The 13,603-nt window shown below is 44.3% G+C and overlaps 1 protein-coding gene across 4 annotated transcripts in view; it reads right to left on the reverse strand.

The window, feature by feature from the left end:
* Positions 1-13,603, reverse strand: part of MSRA (methionine sulfoxide reductase A) — a 381,803-nt gene that overhangs the window by 214,239 nt on the left and 153,961 nt on the right. For all 4 annotated transcript variants that reach the window (XM_006064315.4, XM_025281356.3, XM_006064312.4 and 1 more), the window contains exon 2: positions 3,402-3,470. In XM_006064315.4, the coding sequence (XP_006064377.1) occupies positions 3,402-3,470 (69 nt within the window). The remainder of the gene's footprint in view (positions 1-3,401; positions 3,471-13,603) is intronic.

A 13,603-nucleotide genomic window follows, 5' to 3' on the forward strand; every position in this document is an offset into this window, starting at 1 on the left:
ACACGCACAGACGAGGAGAAGCCCACCGGGAGAGCAGGCCTATTACCTTCATTATCATTGTCCTAAAGTGAGGAGGGAAGAAAAGAGCCATGAAAAGTTAAAGAACAGTGATCACAGAAAAACAAGACAAGGGTAAAACTACCTGGGCCACAAAAGAGAGCCTGAAAAAAATGAACGTCTTGTCTTAAAAATAATCTTTGAAGATTGCATGCCAAAAACAGCTTTTAAGGAACTGTCCATACATTATCTGGCCACTTGACATAACAACACATTCATACATTTCGTAGAGTGAAACCTGCCCTTGACCCTCACTGTACCCTTCCTTACATCACCCATCCTAAGCTAAATGCTAATGGGAGTGCACTTTCAGAGTGGATTAAATTTAAAAATTTCTATTTAGACAGCATTCTGTAAGGTACATTCAAATGATTAACTGACAGATAATGAAACAGGAATAGCTGATACTCTGTTGGCATAAAATACTAAAGCCTTCCCAGGCTAAAGAATGAGTCTGGACGAGTACACAGTGCCACTGTTGCTTTGGTGACCTCGCAGGCAAGTTGATGTAAGACATTCTCCTGCACGTTAATGCTTGCTACTAAGATCAGATGGGGGGAAATGATAAATAGTAGGAGATGTCACTCCAAGCAGTGTTTTCCCGGCAAAAGCTGTGTCTCAAGAGTCCTTCAGAGCACTCTGGAAATGCATAGAAATTCACAAATCAATTTGCTAAATTGACTTGGCTGGAAATCATGCTTTTGTGCATGGATGATCTAGCCGAAAGGCAATTCTGACTCTACCAGACTCTCCCAGGACTCCTGTAACCAGAGCCAAGTGTCCGGGGACATGGGGAAAAGAGTGTGGACTTCCGGTCAGTTAGACCTAGGCTCACATTCGAGCTCCATCATCTCTCTGGCTGAGGGACTTGTGATAAATCATATGAGCTCTCTGAGAAGGGGATTTTGTACTCCGACCAGCTTTACAAGGTACTGTGAGGACTAAATGCCCAAGACGTGTCAAGAAGCTGCAGTTAGTCTTACTTTTTCAGTACAACTATAAACAACTTGAATGATGGAACCCCACCCCAAAACCCATCCACTCCCCAGCGCAGGCCAGGTGGACAAGCTATATCAAGAGAAGATGGTTCTGAAAGCACAAATATCAAATGTTTGCGTGCAGTTAACCAAAGCAGGGGCCTTCATTTAAGCACCTGGAAGAGGCAAACTGCAGTTCTAATAAAGCAAAAGTCCTCAGATGTCAGGGGATGTTATTCTGGTTTACGATCTGTATAATTCTGCGCTGGTAGAGGTTAGGTACACAATTTGTTTCTTTTAAAAGCACACCCCTTGGTCATTCACAGTGGGCTTCCCAGGGCAGCCTGCAGCCAGATGAGCCTACAGCCTGGAGTACGGAAGATGCAGAAGCCAAGGGGAGAGTCTCAGAGCACCCCATCAGCCTCCCCATTCCACGGCTGAGAAAACCGAGGCTGGGAGAGGGGGAGCTGTTTGCCCAGTCAAACAATGAAGGCCTTGGGTTAGGATTTTTAGGGAAGTCACTCTAAAGCAAACCTTTCACAAACTTATAGTAATAATAATCTCGCTACAGAGCTTTATGCACTGATATTTTCAATTATGTGGCCAACAACATTATTAGTCCTTTGGGAAACAGTCTTTCCTAAAATATCAGGACAGGAGGAAATCTATGACCAGTCAGTCTCATTTCACATTTCCCAGTATGACATGGAACCTAGTTTCTAACCTAGTTTCTGGGGGTTCACAAAGCTAAAAGACACCGAAAGAACCCTTTGAACAATTATATGACTCTTGTCGTGCCCTGGTAACAGACACTCAGCTTGGCCTATGACTTGAGTAAAAATGCCATCATTGAACGTAATTTCTCAGAGGAAACTTAACAAATCAAATAATGAGCACACATCTTATAGTAATAATTAATGCAAGGAGATCAAATCAGTCAATCCTAAAGAAAATCAACCCTGAATATTCATAGGAAGGACTGATGCTGAAGTTAAACCTCCAATATTTTGGTCACCCGACACAAAGAGCCAACTCACTGGAGCTGACTCTTTCCCTTCTTCTGGGAAGACTGAAGGCAAAAGGAGAAGGGGGCGACAGAGGATGAAATGGTTAGACAGCATCACTGACTCAGTAGACGTGAATTTGAGCAAACTCCAGGAGATAGTGAAGGACAGAGAAGCCTGGCGTGCTCCAGTCCACGTGGTTGAAACGAGTCAGACACAACTTAGTGACTGAACAACAACAAATGCTTTTTTCTACAAAAACCAGATACTCCATTTAAATTTCTGGGCATTAGAACTTCTAATTACTGACCAGTATATTTTAAAATGTGACAGCCCACACAGAGCAAGATTTACAAACACCTGGGCAGAAGTGGGTCCCTGTTTCATAACTCTCCAGGGTTAATCATCAGTGATGACTAATTCTGGGATTAGGGAAACATTTTATCCTCAATATGCTAATTAGAGACACTGTTGTCAGAAGGCTAATTTCTGGCTCAAAGACACTTCAGTGCTTAAAGCAATTTTACATCAAAAGCCCTTGCAGGAGACTTCCATCAGGACCAGAGGGGAGATGGAAGCTGGAGGGGGTGTGAAGTCAGGGGAATTGAGGGCTTTAGGATGAAAGAGATCAGAGAATGTGTCTAAAGGCTAAGGGGAAGGAACCAGAGAAACAAACAAACAAAAAATAGGAATATGCTCAGTTCATAATGGAGGAGAAAGAGACTGTTCAATTAGATTGATCTCTGTGGAATAATATCTCAAAGCTATTTGAACCCCAGCTTTTATACATATACATATGTATGTATAGTATATGTATATATACATATAGGCTTCCCTGGTGGCTCAGACAGTAAAGAATCTGTTTGCAATGTAGAGGACCTAGGTTCAGGAAGACACCCTGGAGAAGGGAATGGCAACCCACTCCAGTATTCTTGCCTGGAGAATCCCATGGACAGAAGAGCCCGGCAGGCTACAGTCCATGGGGTCGCAAAGAGTTGGACACAACTGAAGAGACTGAGCATGCACATATATATGTATATGTGTATATGGAAAAAATCTTTCCTAGGGAAGAAAAACTCATCTCCTAAATTATCAGGTTAATTCAGAGTGTGGACATAAGAATAGTAAATATACAGTTTGATATTTGACTTGCAAAGTGAGGAAGGAAAGCATACTAAATTCTATAGAATAAGCTTTTCTGATCCCAGAAATACTAAGAACTCGATAATTTTTTGGCTGCAACAACTTGTAAATATCTAGAAGAGCCCAGATTTTGAAGCCCTGAGGACACTTGCTAAAACTCAGAAATTTGGCACGAGTCTTTGCACACAATTTGGGTTTTCTTTCAGAATTGATATCTTACCAAATACAGCCATCTGTGTTCCCTCTGGGAAAGGTTCAACTGTTCTGTTGCCATTGACATGATGTTTGGCTAGAAAAAAAGAAAGAAAGAAAATCAAGTTAAGTGTAAAGTTCTACACACATACTAACACATGTCATTAAATGTGTCAGAGAGCCTATTTCTCATTTTTAGTTAGAAACAGCACTAAAGTTCACCCTCTTAAGAGAGTTTCAATTATTATTATTTTTTAATCTCAGTTACAAAAAAGCCCAGAGATGGCCTCATTCGGGCATGGCATTTCACCAGTGAGCACTCCCAGGCCCGACTATGTGCAGAGCTGTGCAGCTGGGGGTGGCATAGCCAGCCGGCCTGGAAGCTCCTGACTCCCGGCCAGAGGATCCCTCTGTGCCAGGACATGCCCTGGAGAACAAAGGGAGCGTGGGGCTCCGGGGTGAACTGTGGTGGCTTTCCCTGAGGATTGCTGATGATCAGAAGTAAGCTGTAAAGACTACAGGGTAGGGACTTCCTTAGTGGTCCAGTGGTTAAGAATGTGCCTTGCCAAGCAGGGGATGCAGGTGAGGACCCTGGTTGCAGAACTAGGATCCCACATGCTGAGGAGCTGCAGCCTGTGTGCCACAACTAGAGAGTCTGCGCACCACAACAAAAGATCCCGCATGACACAACAAAGATATGCTGCAGCTAAAACCCAGCGCAACCAAATAAATGCATAAGTATTAAAATAATGATAATAAAAAGACAACAGGGTAACCCTGCAGACAGCATCGTTTCACAAGTCAAGCACCATTTCAGGGGCCAATGACACTTGCCATCTTAAAGACCAGACAGACCTTCATTTCACTGCTTCCTACTACCCTTCATCCAGCCTCATCACGTCCGCCAGTCATCCTTCCACCTGAGTGCATATCAAGGACTTAGAAATTAAAAGTGACCGGCTTATGGTTTTCCAGCCTTAACTTATTCTCATAGCTCCCAAACCAAAACCAGATAAGAGAAGATCTGAGTATGGCCCATCTACGAGTAGCCTAATTTGATCCTTAGCAATTTGGGAATATGGACATTTACATCGAAAACACTCTGACACTGCATCATGGTGCATGGATATTTTGATCTAATGGGTCACATTAGATTTACTGAGCTCTGGCACAGGGCTCAGCACTAAAGCTAGGTACTGAGGGCTTTGGCAGGGTTGGGTGGAGACTGACATGATTCTTGCCCTTATGAGGAGTGTACAATTATCTTCAAGAGGTAAAATTTCAAAAGCAAGCTTACAATGATGTGCTAAGTCCTGGAGTGGGGACTAAAGGTACTGGAAGAGTCAGGAGCAGAGGGACAGTCAGCTGCAAGGTGGAGCCAGGAACCAGGGGAAATTACAGTTAGTGTCCAGTCTAAAAGGAGGAGTGGGACTTAGAAAAGCAGAGGGTGAGGGAGCAACTCGAGTGAGAGCCAGGAGTCGATGCAGCCAAGACATTGTCCTGGGCCAGAGGAGAGACTAGTCCAGGCAAGTAAAGGTGATGTGTTGAGAAGCAGCGGCACTTAAGGATAGATTGGTAGGCAGGCACCTGATCATAAAAGGTCTTGAGACTCTCATCCAAACCCACAAGACCCCTAGGCAGCCTCCGTAGCACCGCAGCATCTTTTAGAACCTGGAGGCTGATGAGGCTCAGTCTAGGTTAGTCGATTCCTTCCTCTATTCCATCATTTCAGGGGCCTCCACAGGTTCCTAAGCAATGGTGGTACTATTTGAGGAACAGAAGAACTGGGTGAAGGGGAGGAACCAGGCCGAACCTGGCTCACGAGCCTTACAGTCTCAAGGCACTAACTGGCCCCTCCAGCAGATGCAGGAGGTAAGGTCACAGGTGGCCGTGGTACCTTGGACAGCGCTCAGACAATGGTAGGACCACTGGTTACTGAATCCAAAGGAAGGTGGTAAGGCTCTGCGAGGAAATCACAGCTCTATTCTATAGTTAGGACCCCAGAGCCCCTGTCAGAGGTATTAAAACATATATCAAAGAGCTATAATCCCATTCAAAAGCTAACCCACCAAGCTCACTCATGAGAATTTAAAGAAAAATGCAAGAGAAAAAAAAAAGTGGTAGACATAATATTTACTCACGTACTACTGGTAATAAATCTTTATATCAACTAAATATCCAAAAACAGAGAAACAGCTTAGAAAATTATCATTCATAATTTATCACAAGCATGGAATATCATGTAACATTTTAAACACAGTATTTGAGAGAGAAATAGAAATGTGAAAAAATATTTGGGATAATAGTAAGTGAAAACAATGCTATTACATACTGAATGCAGACTATAATGACAGCTAGCAAAAATATGAATGCTTGTGGAAAAGACTGGCAGAGAAATATGCAAAACCAAAAATAACTATGGATATTATGCAAGATATTTATCACTATCAGTTGTCTTTGTCAGTGTTAGATTCTTACTTCCCAGATGAAAATATGTTTGAATTTTTCAAAGTCAACAAAGCTGTAGATTTCTGAAATTTTTTCTGTAGCACTTAGTGTACCAGGACCGTCCATCAGGACATATGTATAGCCAGCCAAAACACTACATGGCTTCCATAAACACTGTGGCTTATTTGACATCTCCTCGGGGACAGCTCAAAAGCACTTCCAATGCAGGATGACCTTCCTCACCAAACCTGACCCTCTTCCAGCATCCCTACCCCTGGGAATAGGACCACATACTCCTACTTTTGGGGCATCCTTGCCCATTCTCTCTCCCTTGCTACACATACCTAATCCATCACCAAATCTGGTTAATTTTGCCTTTCAGATAGCTTTAGAATCCTTTCACTTCTTCCCTTCACCACCCAAACCACCCTCGTCCCAACTCTTGTGGCCTCTTTGCCCTGGACCCCTACAAGCACCTCCAGCTCTTCCATATCCCCTCTCCAATTCATTCTTCCCGGTATCACCACAATTACCTTTTAACTGATTATATAACACCAAGTCCCTGGTCCTCTCGCCCACTTTCCATAGCTTCCCACTGCTCATAGGCAGAAATCAGAACTTTTTAATGCAGCTTCAAAAACCCATGTGGTCTGGCCCCTCCGCCCCTCATTCCCTCGACTACAGTCAGAGCTGCGCCTTACACTCAGTCGTTATTTCAGCAAGCAGACTACAAGCTCAGAGAACGCAGGGCTCATATGGGTTCATGGTTCCCACAGCCTCCGCACATTGTAAGACCCAACGTACGTGTTTAATGAATAGCTGCTAAATTAATGAAGGGAAACAAACTACTAAGGTACTAAAAAGTCCCTCTTTAGCCATTATGAAAGATTATTAATTGATACACTGATGTATCTCTACACACACACACATGTGTCCCTTATACATAAATGATCATTGAAAAAGGCCACTCAGAAAGTCTCCCTAGTCGGATGGCTTGGAGACCAAGGAACGCCTCTGTTCCAGTCCCTAAACACCATTCCTCTTCCCTTCCAAACCACCTTCTCCCATTTGAGAAGGCAGAAGTGGAAAGACTGGACATGCTACCCAGAGAGGAAGGAGGAAGTTCATGAGCAACTCCCTCCTCACTGCCCAGGCTCTCTGGGACTCTGTCTTATCTTTCATTCTACAGCCTGAGGCCCAAAGATAACAAGGCTCTAAACTTGATCTTGCATCTTTTTCTGAACCACAGCTGAGCCTTACATCATTCCCTGGAGAGCAAAGACACAGCATTAGCCAAGGATAAAGAGTGCAGAATCTAGGGCTAAGGACCTGGACTCTGCGATAAAACTGTCTGACCCTGAATCTCAGCTCTCCCACTGTCTAGTTGTATGACCTTGGTTCAGCAACGCAGCCTCTCTGTGCTTCCATTTCCTCATCCGTACCTACCTCATGGGTGGCTCTGAGAATCAAATGAGTTAATATATGTAAAGCACTGAGAAGAGTGCCTGGCACACAATACACACAACTGTTAGGCTAGTATCAGCATTGACATGTGGACTTTGCTTTACACAAGATCTGAGTCAGGACTGGCAAATACACGGCACACATGTACCTCTCCTCCACATTCACGTCCATGGCAGACATCATTAATCAATCCCAGCACACTTTCACAATTCCCCGACTATGACCACAAAATCTTGTCTGGACTTAGCACCCCCCAGAGTCTCTTATTCCTCAGGAAAGGCATGTGTGATGAAATCATTCTGCTATTCCTGGTCTCAGTGAATAAACCATAAAGATGGTACAAAGAAAGAAGCCATTTTTCCTTCTCATTTCTACATCACCCATTGCAATTTTTTAAAAAGACTCTTTGAAAGCCTCCAGACTCTATACGGCTTTATGGATAAGAGAATAGATACTGTGTGCTACTTTCCATTCCAGGAGGAGAGAACAGGGGAGGTGTTAAAAACCAAGCAAGGGCAGTTCTAGTCCTGCAGACCAAGGGCAGCTTCCCATTGACACTCTGCTGAGGCAAGTACTCGGGGGCCAAAGAACCTGAGACCGCTGAAACATATTCTAAAGGTCAGATGAGATTGGATGGTGAGGAGCATTTATAATTAAAAATATTTTTAAAAAAGCATTTATAATTTTTTTTTCAAAAGTGGTAGCACATTTCACCACAGAAACAATCAAACTGACTAAACAGAGCCATCTCGCATTGACTGAGCACTGAGAGTATTGATCACCAGCAGAGCAGGAGACAGGAGGGGTCTGTCCGTCTGACAAGGACATCTGCTGCCCGGCCCAGCAGGCGGGTGCCTCCCATCTGGCTGGCTGGGCGCTGTGGGCGCATGTTCCAAAGCGCCGCACTCCAGGGGGACGACCTGGGCTGACGGCCGTGACGTGTCCTCAGTCAAGGGCGTGTGAGGACGAGGAATAGATTTCCATTTATCTTGAAAGCCCAGTGCTTGAGGAGCAGGGAGGTTAATTAGAGCAAGACTGGGTCAAAGTCAACTCTCGGAGAGATTCTGAAGGGGATTTGGTGCGGGGCTCGGAGGAACACGTTCAAAAGCCTTAGAAGATGATACTGACGCTGCTTCTTGTTTTGTTTTATGAATGTCTAATGCACTTCAGACTTTATGACTGTCTTCTTCCTTGACAAAAACACAGTAAAACTCTTCAATCATGTACTTGCAACAATGCAAATACAGACACAAACTACCTGGTGATTAGTGCCATGTCCTGCGCTCAAGTTGAGAGCTAAAATTTCTATCGTCTGGGTGGGGAGGGCATGGATTTATAAGGTAAATGGCAAAGTATTTCGTGGGGGGCTGGAGAGTGGGCCCCCACGTTCTCCTAAAGGGTCAAGCCTCTCCAAGCAGGTCGTCTTGGCGACACCAGCTAATTGAAGAGTCTTGTAACTGCTGCCACTGTCCTGGGAGTCCGGGCCCACTGCTGGGCCCAGAACCATCCCTGGACTGGACTAAAGCCTCAGGGCTGCAGACCACCCAGAGGTGTCAGCCCCCCACCCTGTCACGTTATTCACCCCACACATCACACCCAACTTACACACGTCCTGCGTTGTTGCTGTTGCTGTTCAGCCACCAAGTTGTGTCCTTTGTTACTCTTAGTCATTTGAGCCGTGATGAAGCTCACAAGTGAATTATTTCTACCTTAGGGAATCATCAGAACTGAGGCAAAGGTTTCCAAACAAGGGCTTCTCTGGTGACTCAGCGGGAAAGAACTCACCTGCCAATGCAGGAGACATGGGTCCGACCTCTGGGTCGGGAAGATCCCCTGGAGAAGGGAATGGCAACCCACTCCAGTATTCTTGCCTAGAGAATCCCATGGACAGAGGAGCCCTGTGGGGTACAATCCCTGGGGTCTCAAAGAGTCAGACACGACTGAACAACTGAACAACACAAATTACAGCAGAATTGATTATAAGAATGAAAAACCATTACTTGGCCCACCAAAAGGGAGACAATGAAGTAAACTGTGACACAGTCCTCAGATGGAATATTACATAGCAATTTAAAAAGTATGATCATAAGTAGTTTTGTTTTTTTTTTGTCATGACATCAGAAAATAGTAATAATATAGACATTTAAGCGGGGGAACAGTAAGATAGAAGAAATCTAGATCTTACCTAGATTTTCAAGTTCTACAAATCTAAACATTTTCCTTTGAACCCTGTTCCTCCATTTTCTTCGAGGAGGAGAAAGAGCAAGAGAAATGAGAGAAACTCTCTTAAATGAAAATAACCGATGAGTGGATGGCTTACTGCTTGATCACATAAGGATCCTTTTCTTTCCAGGCTTCCAGAGTACCTTGAACTCTTGCCTGTCCCTGAGCCCACGGCCCCTGCATGCTGAGTGCCACTGGTGATGCTCAGGGACTCAGGACCAACCCAGCCCAGAAGCATGGCTGCCCTATTACACCCCCTCTGACGCACAGGGCTCTGGGGCTTATGGACCCAGGAAGGCAGGCGTGCAGGGGCCGCAGGAGGGAAGGCTGATGGAGGGACTCGGGGGACATATCTGCTCCACCAAGTCAAGGCACAGGGATCTATATTCTGTCCAAATAAAATTACAGTTCAGAAAACAATGACTGAACACAGCTTACGTGCCAGGCACTGGGTTTGCTGTCGGTGTTACTATAGGGTAGACAGTGCCTGCCTTCTATTCCTTCTTCACTGACCAGCAACGACCCTGCCCTACTTGTTAGGGCTGCAGACCAGGTACGTCTACACACATCTCCTGTGTTAGCAGCAGTGCCTACAGCTCCTGATGCTCCTGTTAGCACACAATTCTCACACAAGCACGAGTTCCCGATTCACGCTCCTTTATCCCAAGAAAAGCATTCCGTCATTGTTCATTTCATTTTTAGGACTCCATTTCACTCATGTAATACTGTTATTAATTACCACATGTAAGAACCATGTCAACTTAGGCATCTATGCTAAGCATGTGATATTAATCGATGGAAAAATCTCCACCTGATTTTTGTGAAATCTCCCTGCCCCCTCTAAACGCAGCTAATTCCTAATGACCACCCAAATTAGACAATCTTGAGATGAGAAATTCCATTTAAAATAAGCTTACTTGAAGGGTTAAGATCTATATGTCAATTTGATGAATGTGACCTCTTCATGAATAACAGTGCTGAAAACAGTTGTATTGAAAAATGTGGCTGTACACCAAAATGATTTCTGAGGGATGCTTGTTATTGATCCTAAAACATACTTTAGATTTCAAAGATGGATGTCAAATGTACCTATAGAGGATCTCACAGAGATCATACTTTTTAGTATTGTTTTTTAAAATGTTGCCCTTCATAGGCTGGATTGGAAGGGAGTTTGGGGGAGGATGGATATATGTATATGTAAGAATGAGTTCCTTCCCTGCTTACCTGAAACTATCACAACATTTGTTTGTTAATCGGCTATGCTGCTGCTGCTGCTGCTAAGTTGCTTCAGTCATGTCTGACTGTGTGACCCCATAGACGGCAGCCCACCAGGCTCCCCCGTCCCTGGGATTCTCCAGGCAAGAACACTGGAGTGGGTTTAATTGGCTATACCCCAATACAAAATAAAAAGCTTAAAAAAAAAATTGCCCTTCAGAGACTTGGTGCCCCCAGCTTGCGTTTACCCGTGTCAGTTCCCCGTGTGAAAATAACCAGCATGGTACAGGGCATCCGAGTCCTGGGAATGGAATTAAAGCACGAGCCCCACGGAGGTACGTTCTCATCTCATCAGCAGCATCTAGCATCACTTAGGACGCTCCGTGTCTGCCACTGAGACTGCTGAATCGGCTCTTACGTGCAGCTGTACACACCACCCTGAGAAGAGGCCGTGCCTGTCTGGAGCAAAGCGCCCTAGCAATCAGCGGTGGGCTTCCTCCTCTCCTGTGACCCTGGCAGCGGCCTAGAGCAGGACACGCGTTGCCCCTGGGTGGCACAGCATCTGCTGTCAGGCCGCTGATGGGCCGACTGGTCCAGTGACGCCTCTATCCCCACCCCCACCTCCACCCCCTGTGACAGTGATAAATGCCCGGGCCCTTTGCTCAGCTGAGCCTGACGGGACGGACCTCCCCTTGCAATCTGTTTCAGCCCAACACCAATCTTTCCCCCGCAAAGCCCCCCTGAGCACGCCAAGCGAGCCTGCACCGGGGTAAGGCCAGACCAATCTGCTTTCTGTGACTGTTGTTTCAGGAAAATGAAATAGAACTTCATTTCTAAGTGGAAGCTGCTAATCAAAAAAATGGAATATGTTGTTACAAGCCTTACAGGGAACTTTTCTTGACTATCCTTTGACATTAAAAATGAAGGAGATACAGCTAAATCTGGGAGTTTAATTAGAAAGAAAGAGGAATGGTCATGGATAGAAACATTGGCTTCCACTAAAATCAATACATTTTCAATCTATTAAATGATTACTGATGTCAGAGGTAAGGAGAAAGAGATAAAATAGTCTCAGGGGAATCAAACATTGATAAGGAGATGCGACATCAACGCTGACTGTTAACCAGATTCATCACCCATTAGCTCCTACAATACATTTCGCTCATGTACAGATAGTTGTTTCAGGATGGTGTGTAAGAGACTGGCACTAACCTTTTACACAAAATAGTCCAGAATGGGGAATAATATGCACCCATTATAAAGAATGAAGTAATTCTATAGATTAAGACATGAAATTATCCATAAGAGGCATCATTAATTGGGGGGGAAACCAATAGGTAAGATAATGTGCATAATATGCTACAATTTATTTTTTTAATATCCTATTTTTACCTTCTGAATTTTGCTCCATGGGATGCATTACTTGCTTGAAAACAGAAACAAAGGACATTTTAAATGTCCCCAGCCTTTGCTACCCCATGATGACCCCTGCAGCCTGGGAGCTTCTTCCCAGGTAGGGCTGAGGGCACGCCAGAGACGCAAGAACGGCCAGCGGTGAGCAAGCAGCCCCTGAAATCAGATCAGCTCAGCCCCACGTTTACATTTTATCCAGGCTCAGGACAAATACCAGAGGTGATTCCACTTGTTTCCATCTGCCTTCTCCAAAGCAGTGGGTTGATTATCCTCCTTTCAAAAGGAAAAGGATTTTAAGAGGATCAACCACTATAAATTTTAGATGGGATTAAAATATCATTTATCTTAAAATAAAAAGTATTTCTAGGTTTGTGTGTGTGTGTGTGTGCTTAGTCATCTCCAACTCTTTGTGACCCCATGGACTGCATGGAGCCCGCCAAGCTCCCTCTGTCCATGGGGATTCTCCAAGCAAGAAGACTGCAGTGGGTTGCCATTTCCACTTCCACGGGATCTTTCCGACCCAGGGATCAAACCCATGCCTCCTGCATTAGCAGGCGGATTCTTTACCAATGTGCCATCTGGGAAGCCCTATTTCTAGGTTTACCTTTTCTTTATTTTACGGGAAAGAAGAAGGACGGAGGGAGGAAGGGAAGAAAGGAAGGAGGAAAGGAAGAAAACAGACTGGTTTATCAGTAGTACTTTGCCATTCTGGAATTTTATATAATATATATATCCTAAATACATATTAAAATGATATAATATACACATATATTATTTTTCTGCCCCCTCTCCCTCCTGTCTCTCATCCTGTCTGTTTCTCTCATCCTTGTAATTTTTCTCTAAAAAGGAAGAAAAGGCTATTTTAAAATCTATTTTAGATTGATTGAATAGAGATTAAGCTCATCATTCATAATTTTAAAACTGATGGAAATGTTCTATATTTCCCTCAAAAGAAAGATAAATCAAGCTTTTACTATGAAGGTCTCCACTGGTTTCCCAAAAGCAGTGAAAAAAAAAATGTTTTAATCCAGCTCTTCTTAGAGCAATAGCATAGTAGCTCATCTGCTTTGAAGACCCTTGTCCTGAGAGAGCAGGCTTGGTCACATGACCAAGGGATGGCTGCTGACCTAGTGCATATTCACATTGGGAAATATGGCAGACAAAATCTTCAACTACAATTCTACAAATGATACAGAAAGTCATCTTATGGTGTTTTTGTATACTTGTCTACCATGAAAGAGTGACTAAAAACTGAACCTCTAATTCAGGGAAGTTGAGTGGGGACAGGAGTGGTTCTTCAAACATGCTTCTGCTCCCCTGACTTAATGAAAGGACAGAGAGCACAGGCAGCAGAGCAAAGCCTACTGGGTTATCTTCCTTGAATATGTGCTCCAGCAGACCCTTGGATATTTAAGCGATGGGTTGACTCTGGGATGAATTCTCTAACAACTGGCTGGAGCATTGCTG

This window comes from Bubalus bubalis, chromosome 3 (assembly GCF_019923935.1).
Source record: "Bubalus bubalis isolate 160015118507 breed Murrah chromosome 3, NDDB_SH_1, whole genome shotgun sequence".
Lineage (NCBI taxonomy): Eukaryota > Metazoa > Chordata > Mammalia > Artiodactyla > Bovidae > Bubalus > Bubalus bubalis.